At 42.4% G+C, this 18,579-nt stretch overlaps 2 protein-coding genes across 6 annotated transcripts in view; one reads left to right on the forward strand and one right to left on the reverse strand.

Annotated features, from left to right (window-relative positions):
• Nucleotides 1-3,261, reverse strand: part of map3k10 (mitogen-activated protein kinase kinase kinase 10) — a 34,505-nt gene extending 31,244 nt beyond the window's left edge. The window contains exons 1-2 of the mRNA XM_084065355.1: nucleotides 2,933-3,261; nucleotides 751-1,857 (exon numbers count right to left, since the gene is read on the reverse strand). Coding sequence (XP_083921481.1) covers nucleotides 751-1,759 — 1,009 coding nt within the window. The 5' untranslated portion in view covers nucleotides 1,760-1,857; nucleotides 2,933-3,261. The remainder of the gene's footprint in view (nucleotides 1-750; nucleotides 1,858-2,932) is intronic.
• An 8,503-nt stretch (nucleotides 3,262-11,764) lies between these two features.
• The window catches only part of sipa1l3 (signal-induced proliferation-associated 1 like 3), a 75,719-nt gene continuing 68,904 nt past the window's right edge, over nucleotides 11,765-18,579 (forward strand). For all 5 annotated transcript variants that reach the window (XR_014601240.1, XR_014601241.1, XR_014601242.1 and 2 more), the window contains exon 1: nucleotides 11,765-11,936. The gene's annotated coding sequence lies outside the window, so the exon portion shown is untranslated. The remainder of the gene's footprint in view (nucleotides 11,937-18,579) is intronic.

Genomic DNA, 18,579 nt, shown 5'->3' on the forward strand with positions numbered 1-18,579 from the left:
ACTGAACTAAGTCAGTACAACTGCATACAATTAACCAGAGGACTGGATTGTATTTTACTGTCAACGTATTCATCACACTGGGTTTTAGGTTAACCTATCCTGACTGGAGGGTGGTTCTAATGGACTTGACTACCATAGCGCATCCATAACCTTTGCAAGACTATAAATAGACTATAAATAGACAGAATCATGTCAGAATACAGTGCGGATTCAGTGTGCAAACAAGCCGAAGGGAATCACGTTTTTTTCTTTTTTTTAAAGGAATAGAGTCTGCACACTGGTAATGATGCAAAAAGCTCTGCTTTGTATTTATTGCGTTCGTCAACGTTTTGGCCTGTTCAGACCTTCATCAGGACATATACAGTACATCAGACATATTTGGGATATGTCCTGACGAAGGTCTGAACAGGCCGAAACGTTGACGTTATTACGTTAACGCAATAAATACAAAGCGGAGCTTTTTGCATCATTAGCAGTGTGCAGACTCTATTCCTTTTTTTATGATACTTTGTTTGTCTTGCACCTGGGACACGGATGTGCGTGCACTACTTTTTTCATGAATCATGTTTTTTTCCCCACAAGTGATGTAATATCTTAGATTTGTAGAATTATTCTAGTCCTGCATATAATAGTAATAGTTCTGAAGATATTATGTCTGGGGTGTGCTGGTAGTTGACCGGATGCGCTATGTTGAGTGACTGTTGAGTGTTATAAGAATTTCGTGTAACATGGTTGTAAATGAGTACTTACTGTTACTGGACTTCAGATCTCGGTGTATAACAGGTACAAATGTCTTATTATGCAGGTAGTCCATCCCTGTGGCGATCTGGACAGCCCAGTTCACCAGAACCCTCGGAGGGACCTTCTTTCCTGCCAGGGCCCGGTTCAGTGCCCCACCTCTGGCGTACTCCATCACCAAGCACAGGTTGGGCTCTCGCAGGCAGACTCCCCGCAGAGCGATGATATTAGGATGGCGTAGCATCCAAAATAGCCTTGCCTCCTGCCGCACGCTCTCCGCTGTGGCACTGATGTCCTCATCAGGGTCCTGCCTGGCAGCCTTCACTGCCACCTCCTCCTCCCGCCACATACCCCTATATACCTTTCCGAACCCACCTGCTCCAATCACCTCCTCCAGGACTAATTCTGTGAAGTCAATCTCCAAGGGGCACACGCCCACTCCAACCCCACCTGCCACCAGCCCCCCAGGGGCCAGCTGTGGGTAGTTGCCAGCATCCCTCCTCGTAACGTAGTTGCTGGGGAAGATGCCCACCTTGTCCTGGATCTTGCCTGTCCACCAACCCTCGTCCCCAGAAACTTTGGAGTCTTTGGAGAGGACCTCCAGGAGGTCCCCGCGTCGCAGGGTTAGCTCCTCATCTGCTGTGGCCTCGTAGTCAAACACTGCCGTCCAGTAATGGTTGGGGTTGGTGGCAACACCATGGTGGCAATGGTGGGAGTCTGGGGAGCCTGAGGAAGAGATGGTGCACGAGGTCCAGCTGCTTCCATTCTCCACCTGCATGGCTGGGGCAGGGTACATCGGGGGTGGGGGGGTCATATTTGGGGGCATGGGGGAGGAAGAGGTATTTGAAGAGAGAGGCTGAGGGGGGATGAGGGAAGGGGGAGGAGGGGAGCAGCAGCCCCCACAGCTGGTGCAAGGCAGGGGGGCGGCTGTGCTGCTCACTCTGCCGTATGGCTCCATGGCAGTCCGGCTGCTGGTCGCCGCTGTAGGCCTGCCCTCTGTCAACTCACGCAAAACATCCATACAGGGCCCATTGACTGAGACAAGGCCTCTTTGACCAGAGGAGAGATGGGATCAGTGGATCAGAGGACTGCAGCTCCTCTCTTCCATCACCTGTCTCGCTGTTGAAACAGTTCCAAATTGTGTCACCACTTTTACTATGATACAGTGATACAGTGCATGAAAATGTTAGGTCCTTGAATACATTTTTGTCTGATGAATAGTAAGTGGTCAATGCTTGATATCATTTTGACTCAATGTAACTTATCTACAGAGGTAAATTATCCATCTGCTAAGACATGTTGACAAGAAGCAATGCTCTCAATGTAAAAATAAATAAATACACAAATAAAGTAAAATCCTCTGAGCATAAGTACCAATTGTTTATTAAACCACAAGATAGGTTTACAGCACACACCCACATCAGGCTTGTGTTTTCTATCTCTCCTGTATTTCGAAATGTCCTCTGATATTGCCTTTCTGGCAAGCAAGCTAGCCAGCCCAGGACTAAATCCTACATGCAACTATAAGCCAGTTTAATGCCCTTAAATAGCCTTTAGCAAAAAGGCTCATCCATGTTAACATTGGGAATTACGGGCGGCGAACAACAGAAAGGCGGGGATGCTCTGTTATGAAGTGGCACCATGTCAGTGAGATCACAACAAAGATCACCTGCGACCTGCTGCCTCATCAGCAGCGTGGATGGTCCACTTCGGTTTTAAACACGTAGACTAGACGTAGAAACTCCTATAGGGTCTTGAGAGATCATAGAGCCAGCTGACAGTATTCCCATAACCTATTACGCGCCGTTGCCTGATATATCCTTGAAGCGTTGTTAATTATATACTGAAATGTCATCGACTTGTCATTATTCTAACAAATACTGCTCCTGAAGCCGAAATAAACAGGATACTGGGGTGTTTTCAATTGGGACTGGGCTGGCGACAGAGGAGACATTGCCATTTCAGTCACAATATTACAGTAGACTGATCCGACTGGAAATGATGAGAATAAGGATCGGAAATTCAGCGTTAAATACTCACGCCATAATCATAAAATAAAAACGATTATTATTATTAGGCCTATTGTATTTTATTTTAATATTCCTTTCACATCCTGTAAAACAAGTTGCGTCTTCCGTTTCAAATAAACATGTATCTTAATTCATACATATTTGCATTTGTGCTGTAGCCTAACCTGGACACTGAAGGCAGCCACATCCACCGACATCGTCGCATGGGCGTGTAGTTGCATCCGAGTAGGAGTAGGGACCATCAGCGTCCATAATAGAATTCCTGAAAAATAAATGCCTTTGCGGTCCCTTTTCCCCGGGATCAGTCCGTTAACCTGTTGTCCACATTGTAATCAAATAGCCTTTCTCTCCAAAAGATGTGCCATTCCGTGGGCCCAGCTGTCAGTCTGACTCTTGCATCCAAATACACCGGGGTACCGTTCTAATATATTACGACAGTGCTTCATTTGTCACTGATCTAACGCTGTTGAATTGGTAAACGCGCTGTGTCTAGTCTAGCCTTGCTTTCCCCCACCCCGTTTTGTAAAATAGGTTTATAGGATGGTTTCCAAGGTAAGAGAAGACCACTGTGTTCCCGTCAGTCTAAATCATCTTAACCCGTTTATCAAGTCGTTTCTTTGTAAGCATTTAACTTCCGATCAGTGGACTTCAAAATAAGAGCAAGTTGACTAATAATTATGTTTGTCTACTTATGTTTGATATACGTTTAAAATAATACTTAATAATTAAAAGAAAAACAGCAATAATCATGAATAATATATATATTATAATAATAAATTAGACGTTTGGGAAAACAATCCCAAATTCCATAAAGGACAAAATTATCTATAACATAACAATTTAACAAGCCTGCAACTGCCAGCTGTTTTCTGACATTCTTGAATATGTGGTCTATTATAATGGGATAATATACATTTTAACATAGTATTTTGCTTATTAAATATCTCAGCAGCAAATAATTGCTTTACAATTTCCATTTACAATGCCTGGACAGTGATAGAAAATTTGTCATTTAGTTGTTTTCATGGTTAAAGGACAACTTTGGTTTTTTACAACCTATGTTTTAGATTGTAATTAAAGTAAATAAAAGATGAGTGTTAAAAAATTTAAATTTACTGCTTTCTATAGTTTTAGCAATTTTCACAATCTTTTTTACAGTGTTTTCACAGTGGGCGGGGGCATTCTGTCCGGTGGCTAAATATGCATTTTTTTAACACATTAACCCGGCGTTTTCTTTATTATTATTTACAGTAGCTCTTCTAGCCCCCAATAACTCACATCTGGCCATCTCAGACAGCCGGACCTTTTTTATTGTGTAAAAAAGGCATATTTAGCCACCGGACAGAATGCCCCCGCCCACTGTAAAAAATATCGCAAAAAATGCTAAAACTATAGAAAGCAGTAAATGGAAAAAAAATTACACTCATCATTTATTTACTTTAATTACAAGCTAAAATATAAACCTTGGTTGTAAAAAACCAAAGTTGTCCTTTAAAGGAATAGTTCAGCCCCAAAAAATATTTTTTTTCTATAGATTAGTCATCCCATGGAGAATTGAATTCATGGATATTTTTTAGTTTTTGTCACATTCCTAAGCCAATAATTTGAATAATTTAAGTCTCCATGGGGTGACTAATCGATAGATTTGGGGGTGAACTATCCCTTTAAGGGTGATGATCACCTGCAGTTACATAGGTTTGTTACAGCTCATTCCAATTTGCATGAAGAGTTACTGTAGAAGACACATAGGCCTACATTGTATGATTAATTGCCCTGTTTGTGATGGAGCCCTATTTGCGCCAATATAAAGCCTTATAAATAACTAAAATGTGTAACCTCCTCCTATCAGCCTGATATTCTTGAATATGTGTTCTGCTGAAATACACATTTAAAAAAAGCGATTTTGACTTGGCTTTCCCTGATCATATTCATATTCATATTCATATTCAGAGGATTCGTGCGCCCAGACAAACTTCTAAAAGATAAATATTCATGAATCACTCCTCCAGAGTCTCTTTCTGTCACACAAACTGAAGTGGAACTCATCATAAGTCAGGACCACGGCCACGTCACTCTGACTCAGACATAACCATAAACAAACCCGATATGCCCATATACTGTATATAGGCAAGACCACAGCCACGCCACTCTGACATAACCATAAACAAACCCGATATGCCCGCAACACCCTGAAGAAGGCGTTTGCCGAAACGCGTTGGTGTTTTTTAATGTTCTGCAAGCCCATTGCCCAATAAAGGCTTTTTAATTTCAAATCCACCTGAGTGCCTGGACCTGGATTTTTGTGCCTTTTTGGCACATTTTGTCCTTTTTTGCTCATCCGATATGCCCGTTTGTTGGCATAAATGGAGATCCAGTTGTCCAGAGCCATCCAACCACTATGCCCATATATGGTCATGTGCATACACAGGACCGACCAACTTCAAACTCGGTGTGTGCATCGGCAAGGACACGAGGGAGTGCGGTGCCAGGCACCGAGTTGTTCGGATAAACGGTTGTCCATCACTGCCAATCCAATTTATGGCCATATACTGATGACAGTTATCTCCATATAAGGTCATAAAAGGGACACAGGTAGACAGGATGAAGCAAGTGTACAACTAGAATCCATCTCCATCAACATTAGAATTTACAGTTTGCATTCACTCTCTATTGATTTATTTAAAGGTACAGAAAGTGATTTACTTTTGTTAAAATAAGTGTTAAATAGCTCTATATTCTGATATTACTCATTTCTATAGAGTGTTTGTTCAGTAAAAGGAGTCTCCCATGTCTCTCCAGCTCTTTATTAAACAGAAAATGCATTTTCAGTGCTATCTCCTGATTGGTTTATATGTTGTCACCTACCGGAAAATGTACTATATTCTGTTTACTAAAGAGCTGCAGAGACCCCTGTGACCGAACAAACGCTCTGTAGCAATGATTACTATCAGAATATAATACTTTAACCTTTTTAACAAAATAACAAAAATAACAAAAAATATCACTTAGGCTACCCCACTTTTAACATTGCTATTTATCATGACTACTACACTCATCTATATATTATATTTATTTATATTTTTACAGCATATTCCAGATTCTACAGTTAATTTCCATTCCATTGTAATAATTGTTATTCATCAATACACCTTTAAAATATGATAAGCCCATTATCCTCTTAATTTGAATTTCACCAACCGGAAACCACATACTTATTTAGGTATTTGACGAGCGTGTGCAGATTATTGAAATTGACGGAACACTGGTAAAGAGAATCCAACATCCTATTAGAACGAGACTCGGCTGTGCAGGGGGTGGCAAAACTATTGACTTGTGGGTAATGTAGTTCGTCAGTGATCTTCCCTGACCTATATCACCATGACAGCTGATACAACCTAATAATGAACGCTATATTTTTTACCATAGAAATTTTTTAATTTCACAGCGAAGATTGTTCATTTTTTTTACATTTGGGAAAAACTGCCACTTTAACCTTGAGGTGCCCATACATACCACAAGGTTTACGTGCCCCTTAGGCTACTGGACCTGTATTCAAAGTACCATAGATCCAAAAGCATAACCATTGACAGCAATTTTGTCTACAACAATACCAGTCTTTTTTCATCTACATTTTATGCCTGGCTGGCACCATTGCAGATTGAGATTAATAGTACCAGGAAGAACAATATATCTTTTTAATTATTTTTTCTTATTTTTAGTTATTCTTATTCTTATTCTTATTATTATTATTAGCCTATAATAGGCTAATAATGTTATAGGCCCTATCATAAGGGATATGGGTCAAGCTGGAAGGGCAAATGCAAGCATGGTGTGTCACAGATTACACACATGTTTCAGAATTTAAAGTATACGCACGCATGCACGCACGCGCGCGCGCACGCGCACGCACACGCACACGCGCGCGCACGCGCACGCACACGCGCGCGCGCACGCACACGCACACGCACACGCACACGCACACGCACACGCACACGCACACGCACACACACACACACACACACACACACACACACACACACACACACACACACACACACACACACACACACACACACGTATGGCTATACTGACACCTGCTGGCCGAGTTTAGGGGGGCCCAGGGATTTGTCTTACTATCTTGGACTCCATCTCCCTTCTGCAAAGCCTTATTTATATTCCTTAATTTTGTGATGGACACATGGCTACAACAATCTTTAGCTGTTTTATTCTGCCTTTTGTCATGGTCTTTGCTTCAGGAAATTCAGTAAAGGGCTTAGAAATACAGTAGGTACAGAAGAGTAACATCACAAATAAGTATGTACACAATGCAATCATCCTGCCTGGTGCAGAACAAGAAGACTCCGTGAATAAATATTAAAGTATACAGACCAGACGTATACACCCTATACAATCATCTTGCCTCATGCAGAACAAGAAGACACCAGCAATAAATATTTAAGTATACAGACCGGACGTACAGTATAAGAAAGTTCTTCTCCCACCAGGTGTCTGGGTTGGCTTCTTCCTTTAACTATCTCACAGCCCCACCAATATGCTGTACCTATGGCATGCAGTCATGCCTCATTTATCTTCATATGGAAATAAATAGGATCTCTCAGTTTAACCCAAACCAAGCTTTCCATGAAGTGCAAAGCCTAAGGACAAAACAGGTCAACAGATGACACCATTGTCCTTAACCTCCACACTGCCCTCTTCCACCAACACATGGTGAGAATGTTCATTGACTACGGTTCAACACCATTGTGTCCTCAAAGCTCAGAGATAGAGATCTAGGACTCAACACCGTCCTGTGCGACTGGATCCTGGAGTTCCTGACAGACAGACCCTCATAGGTGGTGAAAATTGGCACCAGCTCCTCCTCCACTCTTACTCTTAGCATTAATGCCTTCCCAAGGATGTGTGCTTAACCCCCATCTGCACTCGCTGTTCACTCATGGCCACACACAGCTCAAACTACACCATAAAGTTCGACAGACGACACCAACGTTATTGCTTGATCACATTGCTGAGATGGCCTACAGAGAGAAAGTGAGAGCCCTGACATTGTGGTGTCAGTGTCAGGATAACAACCTCCATCTTAACATCAGCAAAACTACATGCATAGATGATTGTGGACTACAGGAGGCTGCGGGGAGCACATTCACATCAATGGGACTGCAGTAGAGAGTGAGCTTCAAGTTCCTCAGGGTTCACATCAACGAGGACCTGGGTTGGTCACACCATGTGAGCACCGAAGGGCAAGGTAGTGAGACAGCGACTCCTCTTCATCCTGTTTGGTATGGACTCCAGGATACACTGCAACAACAGGCGCACGATACAGAGAATCCTGACTGTCCACATCACTGCCTGGTACAGAAGATGCAACAACAACAAATTAAAGGGGAGCACTTTATCAGGACTGAGCTGCCAATCATGCAGGACCTCTCACCTAAAGGAGTATGGTGATATCCATAGAGACAGACACACACTATAGTATATAGACTACAGTCTCACAGTATGGACGGTTGTGTAGATACAGTTTTACTTTATATCACTTTGTTTTCTTTAATTCTATTTTGCAACATGACTGTTTGATTTTTGCTTTTATTATAACTCTTCGACCTTCTTATTGGATTTCTGTTGTTCCCTTGATATTGAGGCGCTTCCAACAAGAATGTCACTGCCTGCAATGCTGCCACAGCTGTATTGTATTACAATTAAAACCAGGAACCTTGAACCAACTTGATAATACTGATGATGGATAGATATAAATTAAACATTGAGTTTAATTTGGGTTGATTGACCTCCTTGGATCCAGGTATGACAGTGCATAAAGGAGCGGGGGCACCTCTCAGTAATTGTTCTAGGTGCTAAATTGGAGACGTAGAATTTGCAAAGGGCTGGTGCCTTGCCCATTCGCAATGGATATATTTAAGTAGGTTTCCCCCTTCGTACGAGACAAGGAGAATTGATCTTGTCATGGTGACAATATTTAAAGCTAAATAGCAAGTTAACATCATGTAATGTCAAGAGCAGCAGAGCAAGTTCTTGCTTATCAGGGGCACCTGTGAGTATAAACTGAGCAAAAATAAATGTGAGAGAGATGAGATAACAGCAAAGTAAGATGAAGAGAAATTAACGTATACTAATAATAACTGTACACAGCTTCAATAATGCCAATGGAAGGCGGTCAACTCTCTTCCTCCACACTATTACTGCAACCATATTATCCAGAGATTTCTTGGGTTTCTTTCCATACCAATTAGAGCAGAAAATCTGCATTTGCCTCCTCTCCCACTGATTAAAATCAGAGGTTTTTCATCTACAGACACACTGCCCGGCCTGGGTAGTTAGTAGCAGTGGCCTGAGGAGATGAGTCCTGATTGGGTACAGAGAAGTACAGATCCAGGACCAGCTTATTACACACAATACACTGTGCAGAATGATGTGCGAGGACTTGTCATCCTCTGTGAGAGCTAACAACATAAACAACAATCCATTTTTAAGTGCAACTGCAGACAAATATTGTGTAAATGGATGTTTATTTTTAATGCATTTCTTTTATCATTTAATAATAATAATAATAATAATTATTATTATTGAAATGATTATTATGGTGGAAAGTAAGTAAGTACATTTATTCAAGTACTGCATATTTTGGTACTTTTACTTTACTGGAGTATTTCAAATTTCCAACAATTGTACCACTTCTCAGAGGCAAATATTGTACTTTTTACTCCACTATAATTAAATTTAGTTACTACTGTAGTTACTTTGTTGATTTTGATCATTATTACAAAACATGCATTATCCACTTCAGCCCTATAGGCTACACCCTATATATACTTCGGCTATTTGAAAATAGCCGATCTACAAGGTCACAACGTGTAGATGGGCTATTTTCAAAATATTTGTATACATATTAGACATTTGAAAATTTGTGAAATGGGACATTCTGTATATTGAGTACTTTTACTTTTGGTCCTTTAAATATATTTTGATGCCAATACTTTTGTACTTTTACTCAAGTACATTTTGAATGACAAACTTTCACTTGTTATAGAGTTTTTCTACATTGCAGTATTGATACGTTTACTCAAGTAAAACATTTTAGTACTTTTTCCATCACTGATATTATCAACCACATAGCATGAGTTGTCAGGAGTGTTCATTTACGGTTACAATATGGATGTGGCCTCTCAACTCTGGCCCTCATCTATTGCAATGTTCTCAACCCTCCCTGGTCCTCATCTATTGCAATGTTCTCAACCCTCCCTGGTCCTCATTTATTGCAATGTTCTCAACCCTGGTATCCCTAATCCCTGGTTTTCTATCCTATCAGGAAGTTCACTGCATTCATATGCAATCCTTGTTATTCAGGGACAGAAGACCTGGAATATAGCATTGCTTACCTAATACACTTGTAATAGCCTACAACGTTATTATATAGAACCATGATGGATTGCAACATTTTGACAGCTTTTATACTTTCAGTGCATATTACATTCATATTAAAGCAACAATAATTAAAATTGGTACACCCAAGATTTGCAAAACAAATTTGAAAATGTAAGACATTATTTAATGTTTTATTCATATAGAAATAATAATAATACATCACACTTATATAGCGCTTTTCATAGTACCCAAAGTCGCTTTACAAAACAAATCAAAATAAATAACTTTATCAGAAGTGAAGTAAAAGGCTAAAGATTGAGCAAAGAGAAAAACATTAATGTAAGACTTAAAGGCAGAAAGGGAGATTTGATTTGAATTAGGCGGGGAAAGCGAGTCTGAAAATGTGGGTTTTGAGCATAGAGTTAATATATCGGTTTTGAGGGGGGCTTTGAACACGGCAAGGGTGGGGGCGACTTTGATGTGAGGTGGGAGTGAGTTCCAAAGCGAGGGGGCTGCAACTGAAAAAGCCCTGTCACCTATGCAGGTGCGTTTGTTTATTTTTATGGGTATTTCCAGAAGGTTGGCATTAGGGAGCAGGAGGGTACGGGTGTTGGAGGAGGTCAGAGAGGTAGCGGGGAGCCTTGTTGAGGGCCTTGTAGGTGGTGATCAGTATTTTTAAATCAATTCTGTGTTTTACTAGGAGTAGATCGTGGAGGACTGGAGTGCTGTGGTCTCTGGATGCACATATTGAAGTTTCTTGATAACTTTGGAGGTGGCACCATAAAGAGGCTATTGCAGTAGTTGAGTCTGGATGTGATGAATTTCATTTATTTATTTATCAGGGACAGTGCACATTAATCAACATGTCAGTTTTTCACATCCACGTAAATGAGCCAGAGTTAGCCAGACTGCCAGAGTTGGCTAATTTCCATCTGTAGTCCCTGAGCAGGCTGTTGCTCAGGGACTGGTGGTATAGATATCCTTACAAAAACAGACATCATCAATACAATACAAGACAAGTAGACATAGTACAGAAGACAGAACAAATACAGTAAAATGTGAGAAGAGACACCAGTGATTAATGGAGCTGATAATTACCCATGATTACAAATTTGGTTAGCTTGCCTTTAAGCCATCTCTTAAGGTTGAATTTGAAGGTGAGATAATTAGTTGGTGGACTCTCTTACTTCGGAAGGGAGACTATTTCAGTGATGGGAGGCTCAGAGAAGACTGTTTCACCAAACACACTCCGTCTGAATGGTACATCTGGCAGTTGCCCGTGTTGTTCTGTCCAATGCATGGATGAGTGTCTCTGCAGCAGTTAGAGAATTGAGATAGTGTGGGACGGAGGCGGGCAATGTTTCGGAGGTGGAAGAAGGCTGTTCATTCATTCATGTAACTTACAGCAGTAGGCCTACCTTTAAATGATGTGACTGTCACGTCTGACAACCACAAGGTTGTGCTCGTTCATTAGTTAACGAGTGGTAACAGGGAAGTAATCGCAAAAGGTAGAATAGCGTCCCCTATGTGTTACTATGACCATGGCGCATGCAGCATGCTTGCACAGGCGCAGTGGAGGCGGAGTGGAGCTCCACGGTGGTGGTGGTTTCTGTTCAACATTCTTGGCAACGTCGCGAGCGGCGAGCAGCAGCAGGGCAGACAGAGTCCAAACATCAAGGGCAGCGAATGTTTCTTCTTTCTACAGCGGCGCGTGCATTAATTCCACGGGATGTAAGTCGAACGGAAAGAAAGGGAGCTTCATTGGAGACGGTAAGTGGGCTCTTGTTGTGTTCTGTGTGTGTGAGAGTGATTTAACACAGTACTAGACAGCGTTGAAAAGTGAAGAGTCAACTCCATTGCGCGAGGGTGTCGCACTCGCTTGCCTAAAAGAGCTGATCTACAAGCCAACGACGCGTTGTGTGGCTTGTAGAATAGATGAGCTTTTTTCCGGACGCCATCGTATTACGGAGTATATTGGGCTCAACGAGCAAAGGCAAATATCGAGAGTAGGCGAGCCTCAGCCGAGTCAGCCGACCAACTTCTTCAGGCAACAAGCTTGCATGTAAATGCTACGGCGCAGTGTTCATCCAGTGTCCTGCTTGTCATGAATTCGATGGGGACTGCGCTTCGCCTCGGGTCTCCCAATAAGCGCGTTATATACTATACATATAGAGTTATTATCCGTTATTAATACATTAACTACAAATGATTCGATCCAGGCAGCCTTCCTAATCAACCAGGACGCCATTGCGCATGCGCGTAGTGCTATGCAGACTTCGTGGTCTGTAGTTTTTTCGCATCCGAGTATCGCAGTTGTAAGGGCCAAGCGAACGTCCCCAAAACTACAAGTTCCAGACAATGGGACCATTGTCTCTTTGAGTTGGGGAGTGTATCCTAGCCAGCTAGTTAGCCTTGGACGAGCTTTGAATGTTGAATAGTTGTGCTGCAATCGGAAGTTGCCATGACAGGGGGTTTGTTTCATTGTGCTGCACAGAAAACCGTCTGAACCCTGCGACTACACAGGGGTTTATATTTATACAGCTTTTGCAATGGAGCAACATGGTAACATTCTGTCTGAGAAAGGAAGTGTGTCATTCATTTTTTATTTTATTTATTATGAATGGAGGATCCATCATCATGGGGTTACCTGTGCGGCCGGGCATGCATACTGTACCATGCCTATTCTAACGCCAAATGCCATTATTTTCTGCAGTAATAACAAGTTCATCCAGCTTGCGCCCTTGTATGTGACGGTTAAACTGTGTGAGGTGAAGACTGAATCCTCCCCTTTTCAATAAAGATGCTGTGAGGTGCTATGTTTTCTGCCCCAGGAAATTGCTCGTCAAATATCATAATAATTGATATATCATGGAAGACATTATAGCGCTCAGCATTTATTCTGCTTGCGTCCTGTCCTATCCGTAACTAATACAATAACTGTAACCAGGCCCATGCTTAAGTAGCTTAACTTGGTTATGCTACTTTTGGGAGGAAAAGGGCCATGTTCACTAACCTGCCTGTTACTGAGAACAGTGGGTTCTTTTAGCACAGATCATTGGTGTCACACCAATACCAGCTGCTGCAAGGACAAAAATAGTATCTTCCTTCTTGAATTGAGAAGGAAATCATATTACCACAACACATACTACAGTGTGTGAAGTTTTGAATGCCAAAGCTAATGGCTAGGAGGGTCTGCAGACTCCACTTTCCTCTTGTTCAGATCACTGATGGAGAACTTTTTTCAATAGGTGATTTCTAGAAAGGGATCATCATTGTGATATGAAACCTTGACCAAATTTGGAGTCATACCTCATAGATATGTCAATGTCATAGAAGATGACTGAGGTCATACTACTAGTAGGGGTGGGAAATTAAGCGAAAATATATCGAAACCAACATTTAGAACTTCTAGCTGACTTAATCTTGTCCATGTAGGTTTATTGAATAATCAAGCTTGGGTGGCACAGTGGTAAAGTACCTGCCCACCACCGCGAAGTCTAGGGGTTCAAATCCACCGCGGTGCATTTGGCTTTGTCAAGCATCGGGCTGGGGCGGCACCTCTCAGCAGGGAGTGTTGAGTGGGAGTAGGGCGGAGGCTCTAGTCTATGTCTTCCCGGTGGGGGTTCCTCACTGGCAATGAGCCAGTAGGATACAACAGCAGAGACAACACACAGAAATGTGTGTGGGGAGGAATTAATTGGCATAATCAATGACTAAATTGGGGAGAAAAAGGAGTAAAAAGCTAAAATGATGTCTTATAAATTAACAAATTGATGGAGGTTTTGCCATTTCTTGCGATAGGATGTGTTTATGGTCACTCAGGGGGATTACAGAGGTGATTGTATCTCCTGGACCTGGAGGTTGGCACATGTCATGAGACTGGTAGCTCGATTGAGCTGCGAGTGCCAGTAAGAGCCCGGTGCTCAGCAGATCAAAGTGGTCAACTGCAGCAAAGCACACAGGCCCTATGACACAGACACAGGCAGGCGAAATGCAACCACTCAAAGCTTGCCTACGGCAGCTTGTTTTTAAATTATGTATACATTTTAGACATTAAATATGACATGTAGTTTCACAATATTCATTGATTTCACCTACAGCTGCTTGTAAAAAAAAGTTGATATAAAATGTACGACTTCTATACAGTAGTGCGGCACCCGCGGCTGGCAGCAGAATGAAGCCTTGGCCAATATGCAGAAAACTAAATAAATGATGCCCGCTTGAAAGTCTGAATAATCACACACCATGTTCTGTCAGAACTTTGTTTGGCAAGAACGTTGGGAGAGACCCATCAGAAGTTCTGAATGAAGTCATTTTGTAGTTATACAAAATGAGTATGTACCAGGCTTTACTTCTGATATTTTAGTATTTTCCTTGCAAGGCATTGTCTTTTCAAAGGGCCACCTGAGTTCTATTACCACTGTAAACACCACATCATGAACACGTATTGTTGTGTAGATGACTCATCTCCCTTTCTTTCTGTCTTTATGGGTGTTCAAAGGAACTTGTTGACAGTATGCAGTTGTAGTCATCTCTTGCGTTTACAGTCTAGGTCTAGGAGGTGATTTAAAGGTGCCTCTGCTGTGTGCTCAGACTGAATCTGCGCTTTACTTGGTAAATCTTTTGAGTTGCATTGATATGCATCAAAGTACATCACACGGGTCCCGCGTGAGATGTATTTCAGGCAGATTTGCTGGTCTTTACCATGAGACCCAGTTTGAGCCCTCCTCTCCCGACCACGACACCTTGGCATTCCTCCGACCGTTTGTAATTTTAGAACTGAAAGAATGTATTCTTGCCAGGTTTTCCAATAATCCTTGGAGGCTCCCTGGTTAAATAAAGGTTAACCGAAATAAACAATTGGCTAGAGAGTTGCGTGTCAAAACACGGATACATGCATGTGAATGACTTCTCGTACACACACACACACACACACACACACACACACACACACACACACACACACACACACACACACACACACACACACACACACACACACACACACACACACACACACACACACACACACACACACACACACACACACACACACACACACACACACACACACACACACACACACATCAAATAAGGTCCATTGCACTCATTAGCATAGCCTGCTAGGTAATGAAGAGAGAGGAACATGCCTTTGGCTAAGGATACCATCTGGTGTATGTCGTCCTGTGTGTGTGTGTGAGGGGGGTATCCAAGGTCCAAGCAAGACATTTTGTACATTATTGTGAACTTGATATCTTGCTAACTCCAGTGTCTTTTCTCCCCGCCTACTTTAGGCTTTTTTAGGCATAGGTTTTCTTGTGATAGCACAGATTTGACACACAATTTTAAGTCTGTTACTTGTAGAGATGGGCTAGCCAATAAGCAACTTACTGCTGCCATGCCAGGCATGACATGAAATGACATTTCGACCACCTACAGTATTGCTGCTTCCTACTAATCTCTTTGATGTATAGGTTTCCCTTGAGGCTCTTGTCCATAACTCAACATGTATAGCAGTGTCAAGAGGCTATAGAGATTTATAGAAAGAAGAGTGCTGTGTTTCCTGAAATGAGTCTGTGCTTTACGACCCCCTGTACAGCTATAAAACATTTCCTAGGTAGGTGCCCTCTGCCCTCTCTACTAGTCTCTAACTCGCTATTCCAGTCCTGCTCCGGCAGCCCTTTTACAGCTGCAATCCGGAACTTATTTGAATGAATAAAACACTTAACCAATCTGTATGGTTGACTGTTTTAATACAATATATTGGTCTCCCAGTCCCTACTCTTCCATTGAGAAACGTTGTCCCTAGTATCATGTAGGACACCTGTGGGTTGACAAGTAGACCTGCCTGAAGCTTATAAGCCCGATATATCCCATGGCCAAGCAGAGACATTCCCTCTTGATTGAGCGGTAGATAGGGGTTGGTCTCCCACACGGGACCCTGGTCCGAATCAGTTACAATTACATCTCTCGTCCGGGAGAGGATGTACAACTTACATACTGCATCATTAACTCCCTCAGAGATGTTTGTTAATATATGTCTCACTCTCGGGAAGAGGATGAGCAGTATATGCATTGCACTGATGTTTTTTGTTGACTGTTAGGTAGGTCCATCTCTCACTCGCTGCTGAGGGGAAAACGAGAAGATCCACATCTCAGAGGGGATAATGGACAGACCGCCTGGGTCTCCCTGGCACAGACAAGACCAGGTCTTTGCCCAGGATATTTCCCTCCTTTTTAAACTCCTCTGTGCTGGGTCTGTTTGACTGGGGTAAATATAGCCTGTTGGTTTTAGCTAGAGGATAAACACAGATGTTGAGTAGGCCTTTCTCACCACAGGTCGGCCTGCGTCCTCCCCCTGGCCCGCAGTGGCAGCATAAGGGAAGAAAGAGAGGCATGCCTCACCACTGCCATTCACTCACAAAGCACTTAAACAGGGTTATTGGACTTGGCACAAAACATTTGACAGGGTAGTAGTAGACATACATGATTCTATAAAGCATTTGCACAGACCCAGAAAGACTGTGCATATACAGTCATTTGCACTGGTCTACATATGTGTCTTCGTTTAGTGAATTTAAAGCAGACGTTACTCCGTTTCAGATCAAGTCAGTATTTGGCCGTGTCAGAACTTAATTTCTGCCAAGTGCCAACTGTGAATTGTTTTAATAGATGAGATGGGCCTAGGTACAAAGCTCAGGGAACCTTCTCATAGACATGACGACAGGAAAACGGGGAATTCTGTTTGTGTTATCTCCCAAGTTCTCAAGGCTTTCTCAATTTGAAACCTTGACTCGGACCTTCACTCGGATAACTCTGGCCGCATCCCTATTTGTCCTTCAATGATCCAGGACAAGCTTAAACTCTCCAGGAGTCTTTTGATGTGTTCCTTTCAGTAATGTTGTGAGCTCTTCTTCTCTGTGTTGTCCCATTTTGTAATGTGTCTGTGTACCTAACCCACAAGCCTATTTCAGACAGTACTGCTGACGCTAAAAGATCTTTCAGCTCAGCAAGAGGCTGCAGATGACAGGAGCACAAATCACGCATGCTGATCTCTGGGGATAGCCTTTGTTCTGCAAACATGCAAGGCATTCCAACCCCACCACCCTAATATGAATTGTCATGCAACTGAGAACGAGGCTGGCGCTACCTTGTGTTTTTAATGTCTCTCTTCTTTATCTTTTACCCTTCCTGTGTTTCCTTTGCCTGTGGAAAAGGGGGGTTCTCTGCTGTTCCAAGTGGCGTAACATCCATGTTATTACACCTGCTCCATGTCTGTCCCTAACTGAGTCTTCACACATGGGGCCATGACTGACAGGTGGAGTGTGTGTGTGTCTGTCTTCCGCCAAGCCCTCTGTCATACACTACCAGGGGAGAAATGTTCTTGAGAAGAGGAAATCCGGCATGAAAGAATAAGGAAACAGCTGATTTAGTCTCTGTCTGTTTTATGGAGCGAGGAGGAGTGAATTAGCCCTGTGCGCCCCTCTCACACACATACACACATGGGCTCGACCGTCATCCTCTGTCAAGTGAACAGTTCGCTTGTTGTCTGTTTTAGACGATGCCTTGGAGTCTGAATGCACAACTTTCATGAAAGTAGCAGAGTCACCTATCAAGTGTAATCTATTTATCTTTTAAATAGATATTGCCTATGACAGTGGATTTGGACAGTCCAGTCTTGTTTACTTAAGTTAAAAGAGACACATTGTTGGAAATTATAACTGCAAATGGGGGAGGGCTCTTGTGGGATAGAATCCTAGACCAGCAGTGGTATATATGTGGGTCCAAATATGGTTTACATACGGTACACCATCATTCCATACTTGTGTTACTATGAAACCATACCAACAGGTGAACAGAAAGTAAATCACTCTGTGTTTAAGACACATTTTCTTATTCAGTTCATTCAATGCGATGAATCATTGCTACAGGGAAAGTTTATTGCGATCCAGCTCATTAAATCAAACGGTGAGCCTTTCCTTCACTTTTAAAGATGTGCTTTTGGGTTTGTAAAGCACTAATAGAGTTACTGAGACTGTTGCTGCTAGGGCTAGGCACGGCACCACACCTGAAATTCCATGTGTATGTTCTTGGGAGCAGAATTGTTGGCTTCTTACTCACTGCGGCTCTCTCTGCTGTGCGTGTGTTTGGAGGTCACGGTTTGGACAGGAAGTGAGTGTGTGTGTGTGGAGGAAGTGAGTATGTGGTCAGGGATCAGTATTGCAGTGAATCAGACCATTGGCATCGGGCGCAGAGTAAAGCAGGAATAAGGCTTCTGACATGGCGATCGATATACAGGAAAGGCTGGCTCATAGGACATGAGTAAAACACTTCTGTTTATATATCAAGTATAAACGCTAGCTGAACTCTCAATGCCAAGACGATACAGCTGATTACTCAGACATTTTTCTCC

The sequence above is a fragment of the Gymnoscopelus microlampas genome (assembly GCF_963454915.1).
Source record: "Gymnoscopelus microlampas genome assembly, chromosome: 8".
Taxonomy (NCBI): domain Eukaryota; kingdom Metazoa; phylum Chordata; class Actinopteri; order Myctophiformes; family Myctophidae; genus Gymnoscopelus; species Gymnoscopelus microlampas.